This window comes from Canis lupus, chromosome 19 (genome assembly GCF_048164855.1).
Source record: "Canis lupus baileyi chromosome 19, mCanLup2.hap1, whole genome shotgun sequence".
In the NCBI taxonomy this organism is placed as follows: Eukaryota; Metazoa; Chordata; class Mammalia; order Carnivora; family Canidae; genus Canis; species Canis lupus.
The window spans coordinates 39,745,566-39,765,728 of NC_132856.1; the positions used below are offsets into that span (position 1 = coordinate 39,745,566).

The window sequence follows — 20,163 nt, forward strand, 5'->3', positions numbered from 1 at the left end:
CCTCTACTCTACATCTTTGAGGAAAAGAAATGGCGAGGGCAAGGCTTGCTCTCTACCCAGGCTGCCTTAGGTATCTTCTGGCTCCTAGGTAAGGCTTGCTGGCCCCATGAAATCAAATATGTCCTGCATTCAAAAAGGACAAGAACAATTCTGGAGGCTACAAGAATTTCAGGAGAGAGTCAGACAAATTTGAATGCTACCCAGAGAATGAGAATCTCCCATCTCCTGCTTAACTGAACTCAGGTACAGAAAGGTGCCTGTTTTAGGGTATCTATGTGGCATTGGGCCACAGGGGCCTGGATGCTGATTTCAGAACCCATAAGTCTAAGTTAGGAGCAGATGGCCAGATGAGAGGTGAGTTGGGGATGCTGTGGCAGTTATAAATAAGCTGGACCAGAACCAGGAAACAGAAGTGGTAGTGGGGAGAAGATTCTCAGGACAGGACCCTGAGGTGGCTACTAAATACGGCATTTGTTGGCTTGTTCTCTTTCTTTGTAAAGCCTGGAGTGTGAAGTCACAGATTAATGGCAGGTCAAGCTTAGACGGGGCTGGAAGCCACATGACAGTTTTCTTTCTTTCTTTTTTTTTTTTAATGTTCAAATGTAATTTTATTTTTTTATATAATAAATTTATTTTTATTGGTGTTCAATTTACCAACATACAGAATAGCACCCAGTGCTCATCCCATCAAGTGCCCCCCTCAGTGCCCATCACCCATTCACCCCCACCACTCCTCTCCCCGCCCTCCTCCCCTTCCACCACCCCTAGTTCATTTCCCAGAGTTAGGAGTCTTTTTTTTTTTTAATTTTTTTTACATTTTTATTTATTTATGATAGTCACAGAGAGAGAGAGAGAGGCAGAGACACAGGCAGAGGGAGAAGCAGGCTCCATGTACCGGGAGCCTGACGTGGGATTCGATCCCAGATCTCCAGGATCACGCCCTGGGCCAAAGGCAGGCGCCAAACCGCTGCGCCACCCAGGGATCCCCAGAGTTAGGAGTCTTTATGTTCTGTCTCCCTTTTTGATATTTCCCACACATTTCTTCTCCCTTCCCTTATATTCCCTTTCACTATTATTTATATTCCCATATTCCCTTTCACTATTATTTATATTCCCCAAATGAATGAGAACATACAATGTTTGTCCTTCTCCGATTGACTTACTTCACTCAGCATAATACCCTCCAGTTCCATCCACGTTGAAGCAAATGGTGGGTATTTGTCGTTTCTAATGGCTGAGTAATATTCCATTGTATACATAAACGACAGTTTTCAAACTGAGTTCCTTTGAATCCTCGGGAGTTCCTCAGAATTGGTAGTAACTCTGCCACACCGTGTCTTGCAACACCTAACATAGCTTCTTTTATCTACTTAATGAATAGCTGTACAAGATTTCACTGGGAAAAACAGGATTCTACAGTAAATTAATACTAACAAAATTTGAAAACCACAGATCTAGTAAACTTCTGATGGGGAAACTCGCCCAGGATCATCCTCTATTCTTTTGCTTAGGCTAAGCCTGTCCCAACAGTTCACTCACAAGCTCCACAGAGTAGACAACAAAAGGCCCTCTGGGAGGCATGGCTTGAATGCTGCAACAATAATGGCAATGAGAGGAGCCACAAAGGGAATGGCTGCTCTCAACAAATTGAAGGACACAAAACCCAGAACTGCAGTGCCTGAGAAGCAGGGCGAAGCTGCCCTGGCTCTAATGTCCAAAAGCCCTCAAGATTCCAGTGTGTTCTTACCCTCAGGGAAATGTGGGGGCCTGGCCTCAGAGGCAGGGCTCTAGGGTTCCAGGCTGCCCCACTACTTCCTGGGAGATTAGCCTTCTCCTTGAGAGAGGCAGCTGGGCACAGCCACTGAATCCCTAGACTATGGGCCCTTGCGGGCAGGACATGAAATCTCTACCTTGTGCTGCATTCTCCTCAGCCCAAGAGACACAGGGCACAAGGCTAGGCATAGAGACAGAACTCAGGGATCCTCAAGACTGAACATATTTTTTTGTTGATTTGTTTTTGAAACAAGGCTTCGCTCAAATAGCTCTCCCTATCCCTCACAAACAAACAGTGGCTTTCTACCCTACATGTAGTGAAACTTTCTTCTTCCTTCTTTTTTTTTTTTTTAAGATTTATTTATTTATTTATTTACTTACTTATTTATTCTGAGAGAGAGAGAGAGGCAGGCAGAGACATAAACACAGGCAGAGGGAGAAGCAGGCTCCATGCAGGGAGCCTGATGTGGGACTCGATCCCCGGTCTCCAGGATCACACCCTGGGCTGAAGGCGGCACTAAACCCCTGAGCCACCCAGGCTGCCCCTCCCTTCTGTCTTCTTTCCTGGCTTGGCTCATATGGTGGTGAAAATCTCTATACTTTGGGGAGAGTGGGCTCCAGGCACTCCCATTTCTTTTTTTTTTTTTTTTTTTCTAAATTTATTTACGATAGTCACACAGAGAGAGAGAGGCAGAGACACAGGCAGAGGGAGAAGCAGGTTCCATGCACTGGGAGCCCGACGTGGGATTCGATCCCGGGTCTCCAGGATCGCGCCCTGGGCCAAAGGCAGGCGCCAAACCGCTGAGCCACCCAGGGATCCCAGGCACTCCCATTTCTTATCCCAACTTTCTTCCTCTGAGCAGTCCGATGGGTATCAGGGCTATTTATCAATGCAGGAGAATTTGAGATCATGTGCTTGCCCAGGAAACAGGTGGAATATTCAGCTACAAGTGAATCATTGATGTATTGCACTGAGGAGAAGATTGGGTCCCCGGCTCAAAGGTCTTAACCTCTCTTTGCCACAGAATATCCAGAACATCAGATTAGAAATTTCGTATGTTCTCAGTTTGTGTGGGGCCCTCTAGTCCCCCTCTTCCCTGGTTTCAAGGGACAGAATGATGGCCAAACTCCACAGATCCAGGCTCCTGCTGTTCTCACCTGCTGACCATGACTAAGATCTGAGAAATTGTCCTCATCCCCAGGTCTGTGACTGACCCCCTCATGCTTTACAATCTGAGCCTCTCCAGACCGTACACATCTCTCCAGAGTTCAAATGCCGCTTCTGAAACCCTCCGTACCACAAGTCATGCCTGCTTGTCCTAGTCCCTGGTCCTAGTCCCTGGTCCTGTGGGGAGGCAGCCAGCTTTGTGACTTCACAAATGGCTATCTTGTGACAAGTTTGGACCGGATGAAGCAGAAGCTGGGCAGAGGGGCTCCCCCCAGAAACATCATGTGACTTTTCGTGGAGAGACATCCCCACCTCTGAGGGAATGAAGAGGAACTGCCTCATGGTAAGAGCCCAGGACATCTACACGTAGAGACACCTTTCCTTGATGACTTTGGGTTCCAGTCCTGACTGGATATTCCTGGCTACACTGGCAATATTTTTCAGAGGTCCAGGCCCATTGCAACCAGGTTTAGGCAGGAGCAGGAGGTGATGCTTACTTCAAGTGATAGTGGTGAGCCTCTCTCTGGTTTTTGAATCTGAAGTCAGACCAGCTTCCTCTCATTAGACAAAGCCATTCTTCTCCAGGCTTTCCAAAGTGAAAGGACTGATAGAAGCTTTATGTGGCTCAAGTCTTCATCAGGGTTGGCCCTAGCAGTCTCCAGTATGCATCCAAATGGCTCAGGACTGAGATCCCTGAATTCCATAGAAAGGTCTCATGACCACAAACAGGTATTGTCAAAAATTGAAGGTCTTTTCTCTCCAGGGCTGACTCCACTGTTGTTTCTCCTGAAAGAATTTATGATTCCAGGAACCTGAGGCAAAAGAGGTTGGGGGTACTTTCTCTTTACCTTCCTTGCACCTGTTCCCCCACCTCTGGAGCATAGCCCCAGGGCAGGCCCCAGGAATCAACTGGCAGCCAGGTAGGGGCATCTGAAGGTCCTGGCGGGGGGGTACCTGGAAGGCAAAGGTTGGCCCTCTTCATGCACTAGCGCTTGTTTGTGCTGCGTGGGTTCATTGAGAGGGGAGCCCAGGGTATATTTCTGGCTAACCCCTCCACCCTCTACTTTGATTGTGACATCACTGTCCTGTCAGAGGACCTAGAGAAAGAAGCGAGCGTGCTCTGGGAAAGGGTTCCAGATGCAGGTTTCATCCTGGCAGGGAGCCAGGGTGGATAGGCTGGTTTGGGGAGAATGACATGTCTGGCTTTTACATCCAAGGGGCTCCTTGGCCTTGACTGCCTTCACCTTTTTTTTTTTTTTTTAAGATTTCATTTATTTATTCATGAGAGACATAGCAAGAGAGAGAGAGAGAGAGAGAGAGAGAGAGAGAGAGATAGGCAGAGGGAGAAAAAGGTTCCCAGCAAGGAGCCCGATGTGGGAGTCAATCCCAGACCCCGGGATCAGGACCCGAGCTGAAGGCAGACGGTCAACCGCTGAGCAATCCAGGGATCCTGACTGCCTTCACCCTTGATCAGTGGTAGCCCTTGAAGACATGAGGATGGCTAGGAGTAGATCTTCTTAAACCACCCTCTGACCTATGATGTTTTCAGTTCTGGGCTGGGACAGAGAGTGGATAGTGATCCCTGGGGGTGGTTACTTCACTACTTCCTAGCACTTCTTAAAATATGCCTGATGATTTTTCTGGTGAGGTGCTCATTTCTCATTTAAATGAGGAAAGTCTGAGTTCTTCCAGCAGGCAGTCCTGAGGAGTGGGGGGCAAAGAGAAACCAGAGGAAGAATTGCAACAGTGATGGCAGCATTAGATCAAGAATAATCAAAATAATCAGAGTAGGAATAGTCATCACTTCCCTGGCAGTTGCTGTGTGCCAGGCCTCAAACTAAGCATTTTACATGCATTATCACATTTAATTCTCAATGCTAGAAAGGAGATCTTATTCCCACTTTCCAGCCAAGGAAACTGACACTCAAGAGGTGAAGTGATTAGGGCAGGGTCCCACAGCTGGTAAATGGGAGCACCAGTATTAGGATGGAGGTCTGTTTTCTTCCAAAGCTGGACTCAACTGCTGACACATTTTCTGCAAACTCTTCCCAGGAAAGAGGAAAAGCTATTTTCTCATTCTTGACCATAAGTGATAGAGTTAAAGAGAGAAAGGTGAAAGGGAAGACCTTGAGCCTTCCATCACCCACATTGTCAGCTTGCCTGCTTGGCCTGTCTAATCTTTAATGAGACCCATTGGGAGCCAGCTGTTCTGATTCACTTCTAAATATTTTGCAGATGATTTAAGAGGGGCTCTGGGGGCCACTGGTGGGGAGTCCTTGGGGTCTGTGGCTGAGCAGTGGTTCTGGGGTTGCCAGATAAAATATAAGATGACCAGTTCACTTTTAATGTCAGATAAACCATATTTTTAAAAATATAAATGTGTCCTAAAGATTGCATTCTGGGGGTTCCTCAGTCTTGCTGGGCCCCTAGTAGGTGGGAGCTGGGGTGGGTCTGGGGGTTGGGGGGAAGGTCATTGCTTCATTTTTCACTTGAGCCTCAGGCCTCTCTATAGAGGAGGGGAATAGGAGGCAGGACTGGGTTCTGGAGATGCAGGTGCAGTGGCCACTGGACAAGGTGGGCTTAAACTTGTCTTTGTGGAGCTTCAATTTCTTCCTCTGCAGAATAAGAGTGGTGGGTACGAATGCTATTATACAGGAGTGGTTGTTTTGCACACTGCATGGGCAGTGGGGATAGTGTTACATTTCTCTAGAGGGCTGCCATGGTTCTCAGGCAGGGAGAGGGCACCCACCAAGCGAATGACTGGAATTCCCTCTTTGTCCAGACTGGGGTCCCCAGAGCCTGGCAGCCCTAAGCTTCTCTATGGTGGCTCCTGTGACCCTTGGACACTTGCTGCAGCAGTCTTGTTCAGCCAACAGTGGAGCAAGGGTGGATGTGAGATAGCTGGCTTTGTTTTCTGGCCCCAAGGAGTTGAAGAAGGTGGCACGGGAACTGTGTGGCACCAGGGTGGGGATGGGCGGGTGAAAATACCTGGACCCTGTGAGCCTGGAAGTAGGTGACTGGAGAGAAGGAGTGATAGAGAGGGGTGGAGCATCCTGAGGCCGAGAAGACTTGGTGCTATTGATTTTCCTACTCCAGTGCACGGGCATACTTAGTAAGGGTGAGGGCAGGTAAAGCATATCTGAGTCTGTAGCCCTTGGTGTTGGGGCCAGGGATGGGCTGCTCTTGCTCTTTCTCTGCCACCATGCAGCCCTATTAGCATGACTTATTGCCCTTTTGGATGGTGGCTGCTGCTTTCTGAGGCACACCACAGGGAGGGTTTGGGCACAGGCAGAGCAGGGGGAGACAGTCCAGAGATGTTCTTTCAAAGAGGCCCAAGAATCTCTTTCCAGTGATTCAGGAGTAATGTGCCAGACCAAGCCAGGTGTGTGGGTTTGTGCTTGCATGTTCTTAGATGTGAAAGTGATGTCTTTGCATATGTGTGCCAATGCATAGGTGTGCATTCTTCTGTATCAGGTACATGTTCCTGTCCTGTGAAATATGTCAGTATGCCTGGGAAGTGTATGTAGCCCGGAAAACCAGGGTGTTGTCCCTTCTGCTTCTCAGAATGGGAATCTGGATGTGCCATCAGTTGTGTGGCTGTGTGTATGTGTGTTGGTAGGGGTAGGGAAGCTGCAGGCATTATGGAGCAAAGATTCTGGAGGGAACAGCTCTACAGGCCCTGTAAAGCTCCTGCTCTGCTTCCCCAGTCTCTTGGGTCCTGGCTTCTCCAAAGCCATCTGTGATGCTCTTCAATCCCATCATTGACCAGGGGGAGGGGGGGTGGGGTGGGGGGGGGCAGTCTGGGTTTCTGAAGGAGAGCAGTGCCATCTGGTGGTAGACTAAGGTTGCACCAGGAGCAGGTGAGCTTGGACTGTGGGTTCCTGTAAGGGCTCTTTGAGAACCCCAGCCAAATGGAAGTCACCATGAAGTTAGCTAGACCATGGACAGAGAGGGAGGGTATCTAAAGCTTACATGTTTCAACCTCGTGCATTTTGGGTATGTGGCTCAGGGAGGCATGGCAGGAAAGTCAGCCAAAGGAGTGCTGGAGGATAGGTGTAGGAAAGTTGTGAGTGCAGCCTCTGGACCCACAAACCTGGGCCCCATTTCTTGAGCCACCTCTCTAGGTTCAGATTTCTCATGTGTGTAGGTGGCTAACTGTATCTACCCTGCGGGATGGTAGTGAAGGTTATATGAAAACGTTTGGTTTAAACACTTGGCTCAGAGCTGAGCCTGAGGTGAAGTCAAAGGAAATGGTAGTGGCCATTATTAATACAGGTAAAGTTCCAGAAACACATAGGAGAGAGCTGTGTGTCATGGCAGGTGAAAGGTTTGCAGAGAGGTGACAGGTTTGTGGCACTGCTGCCCCACACTCTAGAATTTCGTGCCTGAGCAGTTGCTCCAAGTTACACACTTAAAATGAGAAGGGAAGTCTCTTTTCTGGAAAGAGAGGAATGGAATCAAGAGAACCACATCCAGGCTCTGGCTAGCTTCTTAAAAGTGTGGAACCTAAGCATAGCAGCAGGATTGCTGCATCCTGTGTTCCCACCCCTTTGAAAGTGGTGTCTGTGAGGACTCCATAGAAATGCATAGAAACTTGTTCAGTACTTCTAGAGAAAGAAAGACTGGGTAGGATCTTGTCAGGGAGAGATTCTGCTCAGCTGTGGCATCATATTTATTTTTCATGTCCCTAAAAAGGGATACCTGAGTTAGAGTCAGGAGTTGTTCTGGTTCCACTGCTAATTGGTTGTGGAACGTGTTGGGCAACTCATTCACTCTCTGGGCCTTTTCTCAGACGCAAAATAAAGGAATCAAATTAGATAACCTCTGAGGTCAGCCCTGCCTTACTCTATGGTCTTTTAATTTTTTCCTTTTCTCTTCCTCCCGTGAGACTTAGGATAAGTATTTATTGATCCTACAGGTTAGGTCTTGAACAGAAAGACAAAGAAAAACCAGTGTCTTCTGTTTAATGAGTGCTATGATTTCTGATCCTCCTGTGTGTAATATTTTCCTAGATGCTGGTATACTCTAGGTATAATGGGGCCAATGAGAGAATAGAACAGAGGTTCACCCCTGCCACAAAGGGGAGAATAAGGTACTGAGAATGTGTCAAGTGGTTGTAGCCCTGGCTTGGGTGGATCGGGTCCCCTCTCTATTCGCTTCCGCCTTCCGAAGCCGCCAATGAGTACACAGCAGTTCGGGTCTATGCGGAAAAACTACAAAGTCCAGAAGTCACTGCGCGGGGAGTAAGTACTCAAGCACCAATCAAAACTAGCGGGCCCCGTTCCTATAAGCGGAACTTCATTTCCCAGACGACCCCGGGGCTCTTCGATTTCTCCTCCCGCCCCCTGCCAGCGAGCCTCGCGCCAAGTCGGGGCGCGCGCGCGCTACCGCGCGCGGGGCACGTAGCACGCGAGTGACGCATAATATGTGGGCCGCTCTGGATCTGTGGTCGCGCTGTGTGTGAGTGAGGGAGAGTGAGTGCGGGACCTGAGGCGGTGTGTGTGAACTGTGGCCGCTGGCGGGGTCAGGGGGGAGCGGCGGAGCCGCCCGGGAAGGTGAGTGGGGAAAGGAGGGAGACGGCTCTCTGGGAAGGCGGAGAGAAGACAGGGCGCGTGGCCGGGCAGGAGGGAGAGTGGGCGCCGGACTGGGGGAGGGGCGGCACCTGCCTGGGCCGCCGGCGGGGAGGGGGCGGGCCGGGCCGCCAGGGAGGCTGGGTCCGGGGCCTGACAGGACTTTGCCTCCTCCAGATTCTTGGCTCGGGGGCGGGGCCTCCACGTTTTTCTCCCAGTCCGCAAAAGAAGCTTCCCGAGAGTAACTCTTCCGCCCGGATTGGGGGGTGGGGGTGCGCTTGCCCCTGCCTGGAGGAAGGGTGCCTCTCGTTCCCCTCGTCAACCTTTTTCCTTCCAAGTCTTCCCATTTTCCGTTCCGTACGGGCTGGGGGGCTCCATCTTCCCTGCCGTACGGCGGCCCCCTTCCCAAGCTGTGTCTCCGCCTCCAGCTCCAGTCACCTGGGCGGGCTCTCCCCTCCCTCGGCCTCGTGCCACCTCCCTTTGCACCCGTCCGGCTTTCTGACCGGGCGAGGAGGGCGGAGCTTTCCGGGCACTCCTCCCACCCCCATGGTGGAGGGGAGGGGTGGAGAGAGAGGTGTGTGGGTCTTGCCGCGTGGAAACAAACCTCGGAGTGCCTGCCTAGCTTCCCGGGAGCCTATTTCCGGGGGTTATGGTCGTTTTCAGCTGGGGTGATAGGCATTTCCTTAACTCTTCTCTTCCTAGACGGTTTCTCACTTCCTCTTACTGTAGGGTTAGCGCTTGGGTTTCGCATCTGTTGAATAATTTTGGAGTGTGTAATGGTTCTTTTTAAACCCCAAACGTATGGAAATGTCTTTCCATACCATCCCATTGTCCTGTTTTTTTTTTTTTTTTTTAACTCTGCTTTTTCAGGGAAGCCTTTTAATTAGTGTACACGTTTAATTAGCATCATATTCCTGTTCTATATGCTTTGTTAATGTATAGAGTGAGAGGTTCATTGGCAATGTCGTCCTGTAATTTTCTTTTTCCAGTGTATTGGAGTTTAAAGTTTACATAAGCTTGTATATTGTAGACTCTTTAGGAATTGTTTTTTTTTTTTTTTTTTTTAAAGTATCTCATTTTATTTTTTTTTTTTTTAATTTTTATTTATTTATGATAGTCTCACAGAGAGAGAGAGAGAGAGAGGCAGAGACACAGGCAGAGGGAGAAGCAGGCTCCATGCACCAGGAGCCCGACGTGGGATTCGATCCCGGGTCTCCAGGATCGCGCCCTGGGCCAAAGGCAGGCGCCAAACCGCTGCGCCACCCAGGGATCCCACTCTTTAGGAATTGATTTGGTATTTTTTTGCTTGATGCTGGCGAGATTTTTGTATAAAGCAGTATTATTTTTGAGTTGTGATATTTTGGATGGCAAGGAGGTAATGGATACAGAAAGTGGATAATATAAAGGAAGTCATTTTATGAACAAAATCTCTGATTGAGCACAGTGTTTTACTGTTCTTGTAAAGTTTTTTGATAGGGGAGGAATCTGAGAATGAACCACAAACATAGTTTGAAGTTAATGAAGTTGGGTCTATATCAGTTTCCTTATTATAATTTTGTAGTTGACATGGAGGCTAGTAGAATATTGTTATATGTGATCTTATCTGTCAAACCAATTATTGGGTAAATTTTACTTGAAGCTCTAAACTTGGATTTCTCACCTCTCTCCTCCTTTTTTTTTTTTTTTTTAATAAAGTAGAATGCTTTTAGATTTGTTTCATGATTTTAACCTTGTGAGATCTGTCCTTTACATGTACTTGATTTTAGTCTTTCGTATAGTTTCTACTGAATAGGCCATTATGAATCATGTATTTGGGGAGGACAGATTTTATGATTTAAAAAATTCTAAAAGTTTACAAAGTAGCAGAAAAATGATAGAACTAGCATACTCTGAAAAATCCTTATCCTACCATTATCCCTCAGAAAGTCTGTTACTTGCACAAAAGTAATAGGTATTATCTGTTTCTTGTGTGTTCTTCCAGAGATATTCAAGGAGCAGGTGCATACACACGCACACACACATTTTGCTTTTTTCTTTTTTTTTATAATTTTTTTTCTTGTGATGAGAACTCTTAAGATCTGTTTTCTTAACAACTTTCTTTTTTTTTAATATTTTATTTATTCATGACACACACACACACACACACAGAGGCAGAGACACAGGCAGAGGGAGAAGCAGGCTCCATGCAGGGAGCCTGACGTGGGACTAGATCCCGGGTCTCCAGGATCACGCCCTGGGTTGAAGGCAGTGCTAAACCGTTGAGCCACCCAGGCTGCCCACATTTTGCTTTTTTCATTTGGCATATATATATATATATTTTAAAGATTTGTTTATTCATGAGAGACACAGAGACAGACAGAGACACAGGCAGAGGGAGAAGCAGGCTCCATGCAGGGAGCTCAACATGGGACTCAATCCTGGGACTCCAGGATCAGGCCCTGGGCTGAAGGCGGTGCTAAATGGCTGAGCCACCCAGGGATCCCCTCATTTGATGTGTATTTGAGATTTGGTTCACATTAGGAAAGGAAATGCTTTTTAATTTTTTCAACTTCTTAATTATGGAAATTTTCAAATAGTTGAACGAATAGTGAAATGAACACTTGTTTATCCATTCAGATTCAATAATTATTAATATTTTGTTATATTTTCTCTATAGATGTGTATTTTTCTTATTTTGTGGAATCATTTGGAAGTTAGTTGCAGATACATCACCCCTAAATATTGGCAGGCAACATTTAGGATAAGGATGTTCCGCATATTTTTTGTAGGGCTTTATATTATTTCATTACATGGACAGTATTACCATTTAATTCTCACAAAAACCATTTCCATTTTACAGATAAGGAAATTGAGATTGGAGAAGTTAAATAACTTGACCAAGATCTCACAGGTTTATCTGCAGAGTTGGCATGTGAATGCTTGAAACCCTTTTCTACGAAGTTACCAGTTGATTGGTCTTTGGGACTTCTCTGAGCCCGTTTTATCATATGTAAAAAAAAAAAAAAAAAAAAAAAATAGGGACGGTGGCTGTGAAAATTCACAATAACATAGGAAATCACCCAAATGTCTGTCCAATATTAATATTTAGTAATTGGGGGAATCTCAGGGTGGCTCAGCTGTTTAGCACCTGCCTTCGGCCCAGGGCCAGATCCCGGAGTCCCGGGATCGAGTCCTACATCGGGCTCCCTGCATGGAGCCTGCTTCTCCCTCTGCCTGTGCTTCTGCCTCTCTCTCTTTTTCTCTGTGTCTCTCATGAATAAATAAATAAAATCTTAAAAAAATTCAATAATTGGTAACTATTGTGTTATTACGGATAGGCCATAAATTCTGTATACCACTTAGCTCACTTTAAAACATGGTGAATTGAGTAACACACCATCACTGTTGGATGCATAACAGGATGACTGCACCTTTAACGTTTTATATTAATTGTCTTTCATTGATAACTAAATGAGTTATCATTGTTATTATTTTAGTCTGAGTTTATATTTTTCTTGGGCAAGTGATCATTCCCAAAGTTATAATTATTCTTCATCATAATTAATTGCAAGTTTTGAAAATGATGCCAAAAGAAGATGTTTCTGGGGATCCTGGTGGCTCAGCGATTTAGCGCCTGCCTTTGGCCCAGGGCGCAATCCTGGAATCCCGGGATCGAGTCCCGTGTCGGGCTCCCTGCGTGGAGCCTGCTTTTCCCTCCTGTGTCTCTCTGCCTCTCTCTCTCTCTATGTCTATCGTAAGTAAATAAATAAATCTTAAAAAAAAAAGAGAAGATGTTTCTAAATTAAACTCTAAAATTTTAGTATTTTGGGGCACCTGGGTAGGCTCAGTGGTTGAGTGTCTGCCTTTGGCTCAGGTCGTGATCCTGGGGTCCTGGGATCAAGTCCTGGATCAAGCTTCCCAGGGGGGAGCCTGCTTCTCCCTCTGCCTGTGTCTCTGCCTGTCTCTGTGTGTCTCATGAATAAATAAATAATATCTTTAAAAAAATTTTAGTATTTTAATGCCCTTGAGTTGACCTTTATTAAATGTAATATTTTCCTTAAACTTTGGCTTTATATGCTCTACTGTGTTGATCACTTATCAAAGAGACATTCCCTCCTGATCTTTTTTTTTTCCACTTTATTTTTTAGTTATTTTTAGTTTTTTAAAGTGGGCTCCATGGGGCTTGAACTCATACAACCCTGAGATCAAGGCCTGAGCTGAGATCAAGAGTTGGACCCTTAGCTGACTGAGCTACCCAGGCACCCCGTTTTTTCCGCTTTTAAAAGAAATTGTGGTAAAATTCACATACCATAAATTGATCGTTAACCATCCATAGGAGTTGTTTATATATCCTGGATACTAGATCCTTATCAGATACATGATTTGTAAATATTTTCTTTCTTTTTTTTTTAAAATTTTTTATTTTTATTTTTATTTTTTTATTTATTTATGATAGGCACACAGTGAGAGAGACAGGCAGAGACACAGGCAGAGGAAGAAGCAGGCTCCGTGCACCGGGAGCCTGACGTGGGATTCGATCCTGGGTCTCCAGGATCACGCCCTGGGCCAAAGGCAGGCGCTAAACCGCTGCGCCACCCAGGGATCCCTATAAATATTTTCTATTTCATGGTTTGTCTTCTCATTTTCTTGATTATATCATTTGATGCACAAAAGTTTTAAAGGTTGGAACCAATTTTTCTGTTTGCTCTTTTGTTGCTTATGCTTTTGGTGTCACAAGTAAAAATCCCTTGCTAATTTCAAGGTCATGAAGATTTATCCCTATGTTTACCTTTCAGACTAGTATAGTTCAAGCTTCTACATTTAGGTCTTTGTTTTATATGATATGAGTCAGGGATTCAACTTTATTCTTTTGCATGTGGATATCCAGTTTTCACAGCACAATTTGTGTGTTTTTTTTTTTTCTTTAAGATTCTAATTTATTTATGAGAGACACAGAGAGGCAGAGGCCTAGGCAGTAAGAGAAGGAGGCTCCCTGTGGGGAGCCTGATGTGGGATTTGATCTCAGGACCCTGGGATCAGGCTCTGAGCCGAAGGCAGATGCTCAACCACTGAGCTGCCCAGGCGTCCCTTCACAGCACAGTTTGTTGAAATACCATTTGACTTTCTACTAATGGTCTACTGGTCTTTCAATAAATTCTTTTCCCTGTTGAATGGTCTGGCACACTTGTTGAAAAATAGTTAGCCATAAATGTGAGATTGTATTGCTGGGCTCTCAGTTCTATTGCATTGGTGTTTGTGTCTATCCTAATGCCATTACCATACTGTTTCGATCACTATAGCAGTATCTAAGCTTTGAAATCAGAGGTATGAATTCTCCAACTTTGTTCTTTTTAAGATAGTTTTGGTTTTCAGTATTTCCATTTTTGCAAAAAAAGGTCAGTAAAATTTTGACAGGGATTGCATTGACTGTTGACCACTTTAGAGAGTATTGTCATCTTAACAATATTAAGTCTTCTTATCCATGAACATAGGATGTCTTTCCATTTATTTATTTAGTTTTTCTCTAATTTATTCCAGCAGTGTCTTGTAATTTTCAATGTATAAATCTTGTGCTTTTTGGGGTAAACTTATTCTTAATATTTTATTATTTTTGATGCTATTTTAAATGATATTGTCTTCTTTTTTGTAAGCTTAACCCCGCCCCCCCCCCCCCCCCCCCCCCCCCCCCCCGTGATCTCTACATTCAATGTGGGGCTTGAACTCACAGGCCTGAGATCAAGAGTTGCATGCTCTTCTGATTGAGCCAGCCAGCCAGGGGCTCCAATGAAATTGTTTTTTTTCTTTTTTTTTTTTTTAAGATTTATTTATTTATTCATGAGAGACCCAGAGAGAGTGAGGCAGAGACATAGGCAGAGAGAGAGAAGTAGGCTCCATGCAGGGAGCCCAATGTGGGGTTCAGTCCCGGGACTTAAGGATCACGCCCTGGGCTGAAGGCAGACGCTCAACTGCTGAGCCACCCAGGCGTCCCTTGTTTGTTTTCTTGTTTTAAAGATTTATTTAGTTCTTCTTTTCCAACTTGGATACCTTTACTTTTTCTAGCTTACTCTGGCTAGAACTCCAGTACAATATTTAATATAAGTGTGAAAGCAGGCATCCTTGTCTTTTTTTGTAATTTTAGGGAGAAAGCTTTCAGTCTCATCATTGAGTATAATGGTAGCTGTGGGTTTTTTAAAATACCCTTTACCATATTGAGGAAGTTCTCTTCTGTTCCCAGTTTGAGGTTTTTTTTTTCTTTCGCAAAAGGGTAATGGATTTTATCAGATGCTTTTTCTTTTTTAAAAGATTTTATTTATTTATTCATGGGAGACTTAGAGAGGAGAGAGAGAGGCAGAGATAGGCAGAGGGGGAAGCAGGCTCCCCACAGGGAGCCCGATGCAGGACTTGATCCTGGGACACCAAGATCATACCCTGAGCTGATAGCAGACACTCAGCCATCTGAGCCACCCAGGCGTCCCTCAGATGCTTTTTCTATATCAATCAGATGAGCATGTGTTTTTTTTTTATTCATCCTATTAATATATTACATTAATTGATTTCTGTGTGTCACACCCACCTTTGCATTTCTAGGATAAATCCCACTTGGTCATGATATATGTTTCTATTAATGTGCTGCTGTATTCATCTCGCTAGTATTTTGTTGAGGATTTTTGCGTTTCTATTGATAAAAGGTATTTGTAGTTTTCTTGTGATGGCTTTATTTGGCTTCAGCATGAGGGTAATACTGGCTTCATGGAATAGATTAGGAAGTGTCTTTCCTCTTTTGTGGAAGAGTTTGAGGATGATGTTGATTTTTTTAAAATGTTTTATTAGAATTCACCTGTAAAGCCATTTCGCTCTCATACTTTTAGGACGTGCCTTAAAAGCTTAATTTTGCTGTTAAGTGCTTTGCACAATTTCTAGATCTTTATCATAAAATCCCCCCTTAAAATCCTTCCTCAAGATTGTCAAGGTCGTGGAAAACAAGGAACAACTCAGAAAGTGTCATAGACCAGAGTACATAAAGGAGACATGACACCTCAATCCAATGTAGTATCCTGGATAAGATCTTGGAACGGAAAAAGGATGTGAATGGAAAAACTGGTGAAATCTGAATCAAGTTGATTCAGATTTTTTTGTTTTTAAATCATTTATTTTTCTTTAAGATTTTTAAATTTATTTATTCATGAGGGGGGCGGGCAGAGACATAGGCAGAGGGAGAAAAGCAGGCTCCATGCAGGGAGCCTGATGTGGGACTCAATCCCCCGTCTCCAGGATCACGCCCTGGGCTGAAGGCAGGCGCTGAACCGCTGAAGCACCCAGGCATCCCTCAAGTTAAGTTTAGGTAATAGTAATCTACCAATGTTGGGTTTCTTAATTTTGACATTATATAACTATAAAATGAAATGGCAGCATTAAAAGAAACTGGGTGAGGGATATATGTGAATTCTCTCTACTACCTTTGCAACTTTTTTGGTAAATCTAAAATTATTCCAAATAAAGTTATTTAAAAAAATGCATAGTTAGTCAATTGTGGTTGGCTTGGGTTTTCTCAAGTTAAAGCTTGGGTTTTCTCAAATTAAAGTCAGAGGTCCTATTAGTCACACTGCAGCATTTCCTTTTTGTGACTCTGGCTAGAAAGACTGAAAATGTGGATTCTTCTCTGTAGAAAATAATGTTTTAAATTAAAAAATTTTTTTTGAAATATTTATTCTTCTTTGGTGACATGAATCACTGTTCGTTATTAGAATTGCCTCTACTTTATTAAAACACGATGTTTACATTTTAGAGTTGGTGGTATCTTTCCCATGTATTTCCTTTGGCCTTATGGTGGGTATCTTTAGAAGAGTCCATTATAATCCTAGATCAGCCAGTAATCTTGTGCTAATATTAGACTGTTTTCGTAGAATTGTTGCTTTTTCTGTGAAAATACAAATTTTGCATGGAAGGTCTGCCATTTTGATCCTAAGGCCACTTTGGCAAATAAGTCGATCTGTAAACCATATAAACAGTTGGGTCTTATCCCTTTTGGAGCCCTTTATAAATAACCCTCTCTTACTCATGTGAATTTCTCATGCAACTCCTTCAAAGCTTGTTTCAGCTCCCTGTCCTTCTATATCCCTGGGCTGACCACTCAATCCAGCAGCTTCTCTCTCTCTAGCCTCTCATGCTCCTTTCAGGAAATCAGCTGTGAGAGAAGTTAGGAAGCCTGATGGACAAATGGGCTTATAATTGTTATACACCTTCCCAGTTTTCATGCTGATAATGATATCCGCTTTAGTTTTTGGCCTTCTGTTAAGAATGGACAGGGGGAGACGCCTGGGTGGCTCAGCAGTTGATCATCTGCCTTTGGCTCAGGGTGTGGTCCTGGGGTTCCGGGATCGAGCCCCACATTGGGACTCCCTGCATGGAGCCTGCTTCTCCCTCTGCCAATGTCTCTGCCTTCTCTCCATGTCTCTTATGAATAAAATAAAATCTTTAAAAAAAAAAAAAAGTATTGACAGGGATAGGGGTACCTGAGAGGCTCAGTCAAGATTGAGCCCCTGCATGGTAGGGGGGTCTGCTTCTCCCTTTCCCTCTTCTTCTGCCACTCCCCCTGCTTGTGGTCTCTCTCAAGTAAATGTTCTCTCTCTCTCAAATAAATTCTTAAAAAAAAAATTAACAGGGACATGTTGTTTATCTTTCATAAACTTCACCTGGAAGACTTAGAAGAGCAAAATATTTTGGAGCAGTGGTTTTTGCTACATTTTCTATTAAAAAAACTTAGCTTCAAAGTTTTGGACCTTAGAGGTCTAGATTAGAGTTTTGTGTGTCTGATATGTAGGTGTATGCATTTTTTAAAAAAATATTTATTTTTTAAAAAAATATTTATTTATTTTTAGAGAGGAAGTTGGGGGAGGAACAGAGGGGAAAGGAGAGGGGGAGAGAATTCAAAGCTGACTCTGCATTGAGCCCTATTTGGGATTTGCTCCCATGACTGGGAGATTATGACCTGAGCCAAAACCAAGAGTCAGACACTTAACCACCTGAGCCACAGAAGTGCCCCAGGTGTATGCATTTTTGAGGAGAGAAAATGAGGACCCTAGCTTTCTGTCTGTTCTTAGAGGGGTTTCTAATCCTAAAAAGGGTAAGAATCATGATTTTGATTCAGTTCCTTGTCTCATTTGACAGTTGAGCAAATTGAGGTTGGGAGGGGGTGAAAGGACTTGAAGAGTATCCTGGTTCCCAGTGCTGAGTTTTCCATTGTGTCACAAATAAAATTATCTGAAGAGTCTAGAAGTTAAGCATTGTTACTTGCTCACCTCTTTTCTCCGTCCTCACTTTTTTTTTAAACTTTTTTTTTTTTTTTAAGATTTTATTTATTGGGATCCCTGGGTGGCGCAGCGGTTTGGCACCTGCCTTTGGCCCAGGGCGCGGTCCTGGAGACCCGGGATCGAGTCCCACATCGGGCTCCCGGTGCATGGAGCCTGCTTCTCCCTCTGCCTGTGTCTCTGCCTCTCTCTCTCTCTGTAACTATCATAAATAAATAAAAATTAAAAAAATTTTTTATTTATTTATTCATAGAGATGCGGAGAAAGAGAGAGGCAGAGACACAGGCAGAGAGAGAAGCAGGCTCCATGCAGAGAGCCTGACGTGGGACTCAATCCAGGGTCTCCAGGATCACGCCTGGGGCTGCAGGCGGTGCTAAACCGCTGCGCCACCGGGGCTGCCCCCTCCTCACTTTTAGGAAGTATGTCAGGTTTATTTGCCTGTGTTCATGTGTTACTTATGTATATTTTTGATTCCTTAGGCCAAGCCATGACTACAGTAGCGGTGCATGTGGACTCTAAAGCTGAGCTCACTACCCTGCTGGAGCAGTGGGAAAAGGAACATGGCAGTGGGCAGGACATGGTACCTATCCTTACCAGGTATGAACAATTATTATTATTTTTTAGAAATTCATTTTAAAAAAGGGAAAAATTAGAGAATAGTATGGGAACATTTTCATCTTGACTATGAATTCTAAAACCGTTTTGTCTCTCAGAACTAGTCTTTATCTCAGTACTTCTTGAAGCTCTTTAAATTTCTTACTTTTCCTCTCAGGCTGTTGGTCCTTATTCTCCTTTGTAGGTTCTTTTCTTGTGTTTCAACCTTAGGGTTTTGTTGGTGGTTCTTTTTTCTCTTTACCCTATATATTCTACCTAGATAGTTTCATTCCTGCCCATGATTTAAAACATTATTCTTAGGTTAACTTTCAAGTCGCTATTTCTACTTTAGACATTTTTTAAAATTTCAGACTCTTTTCTCAGCTGCTTGGTGTACACATCTTTACCTGCCTGTTTGCAGACACCTGAAACGTACCATGTCTACAGTAGGGCTTATCATCTTCATCCTGCCTCCTTTCTCCTTCACAGTTTGTACTTTTGTACTCCCCACCTTGGTGTACGGTGTCTTCCTGTACTAGCACAGTTCAGTCTCTACACCCTGTGAGGATTTCTACTTTCTCTTCTTCCCCAGTCCCCCATACCACTTCCTTCATTAGATACTGGTTATGTTTTGACTGGCCTCTTAGGCAGTGTGAATTTTCTCTCCATCTCTAGATTACCCTCTTCTAATACATCTTCCTCTTTGCTAAAGAGTCTTCTTCCTTATATACAAATCTAATTGTCATACCTTTGATCATAATTCTCTGGCTCTGTTTTTCTTTCAGAATAAAATGTAAACTTTTTAGAGGGGCCAGTGAAGCCATTTATGGTTTGGCCTCTATCTCCTTTCTCTGCCTCCTAATGTTAGTTTCCTTCAGTAAGGGATAGTACCATATTTTCTAATGTCTGTGTGTGTTTACACTTGCTATTCCTTGCCTGAAATGCCTTTCTTTGGTACATCTATCTGCCTGGCAAACTCTCACTCAAAAAGCAATTTGAGAATCATGTAGAATTTGTAGAACCTTCTCTGACTTTGACATCCACAGGTGTGGGTTTGGGCACTCCTTTATTTTCTTTATTAATACTCCAGTTATGTGTGTGTGTGTGTGTGTGTGTGTGTATGTATACACATACAAATGTATATATAAAATGTGGTATAATTATAATTCTCCCCTTCTTAACTCTTACCACATTGTACTAAAATTATTTTTTTTGCATGTGTAACTTCACTAAATTGTAAGTTTTTTTTTTTTTTTTTTTAATTATAAATGCTTTATAGACAGGTACTGCACTTTTATTGGTGTCTCCTCAGGCAGTGACTTGTGCATGCCTGGTACATAGTAACTCTGTGGGACATTATTTTCCTGAATGATTGTGTGAAACAGGAGAGTGAAAAATAAAGGCTGGAGAGGAATGCCCATAGGTTTTCTAAGTAGGAGGTTCCTGGAACATGGAGATCTTTAACATTTAGCCTTTGATATGGCAGAGGAAAAAGCCTTTTGTTTGTGCAGTGATGTATTCTATATGAATAAAGAGAACTATGGTCCTATGAAAGTTTAAGAGGGGCTAAATGCTTTGTTGCTCTTGATGGGGGAATATGTAAAAAGTACAGTTTTTTTAGGGACAGGATTATTGCTGACTGGTGGAAAGTGGATTTTAATTTGTAGAGGCATTGGAGATTAAGAACTACTAATCACAAGATATTTGAAATGCAGCCACATGAATTAAAGAATCTGATTATTGTGCAGTTAAAACGTGGATTGATGTAACT

General features: G+C 43.9%; 1 protein-coding gene across 5 annotated transcripts in view; it reads left to right on the plus strand.

Moving 5' to 3' along the window:
* The first annotated feature begins 3,160 nt into the window (after positions 1-3,160).
* Positions 3,161-20,163, plus strand: part of DCAF1 (DDB1 and CUL4 associated factor 1) — a 77,856-nt gene continuing 60,853 nt past the window's right edge. For 2 of the 5 annotated variants that reach the window (XM_072786073.1, XM_072786076.1), the window contains exons 1-2: positions 8,338-8,496; positions 18,278-18,395. In XM_072786073.1, coding sequence (XP_072642174.1) covers positions 18,286-18,395 — 110 coding nt within the window. In that variant the 5' untranslated portion in view covers positions 8,338-8,496; positions 18,278-18,285. Of the gene's footprint in view, positions 3,285-8,337; positions 8,497-18,277; positions 18,396-20,163 lie in introns of those variants that run through there. The other 3 variants (XM_072786074.1, XM_072786075.1, XM_072786077.1) reach the window with 3 other exon arrangements.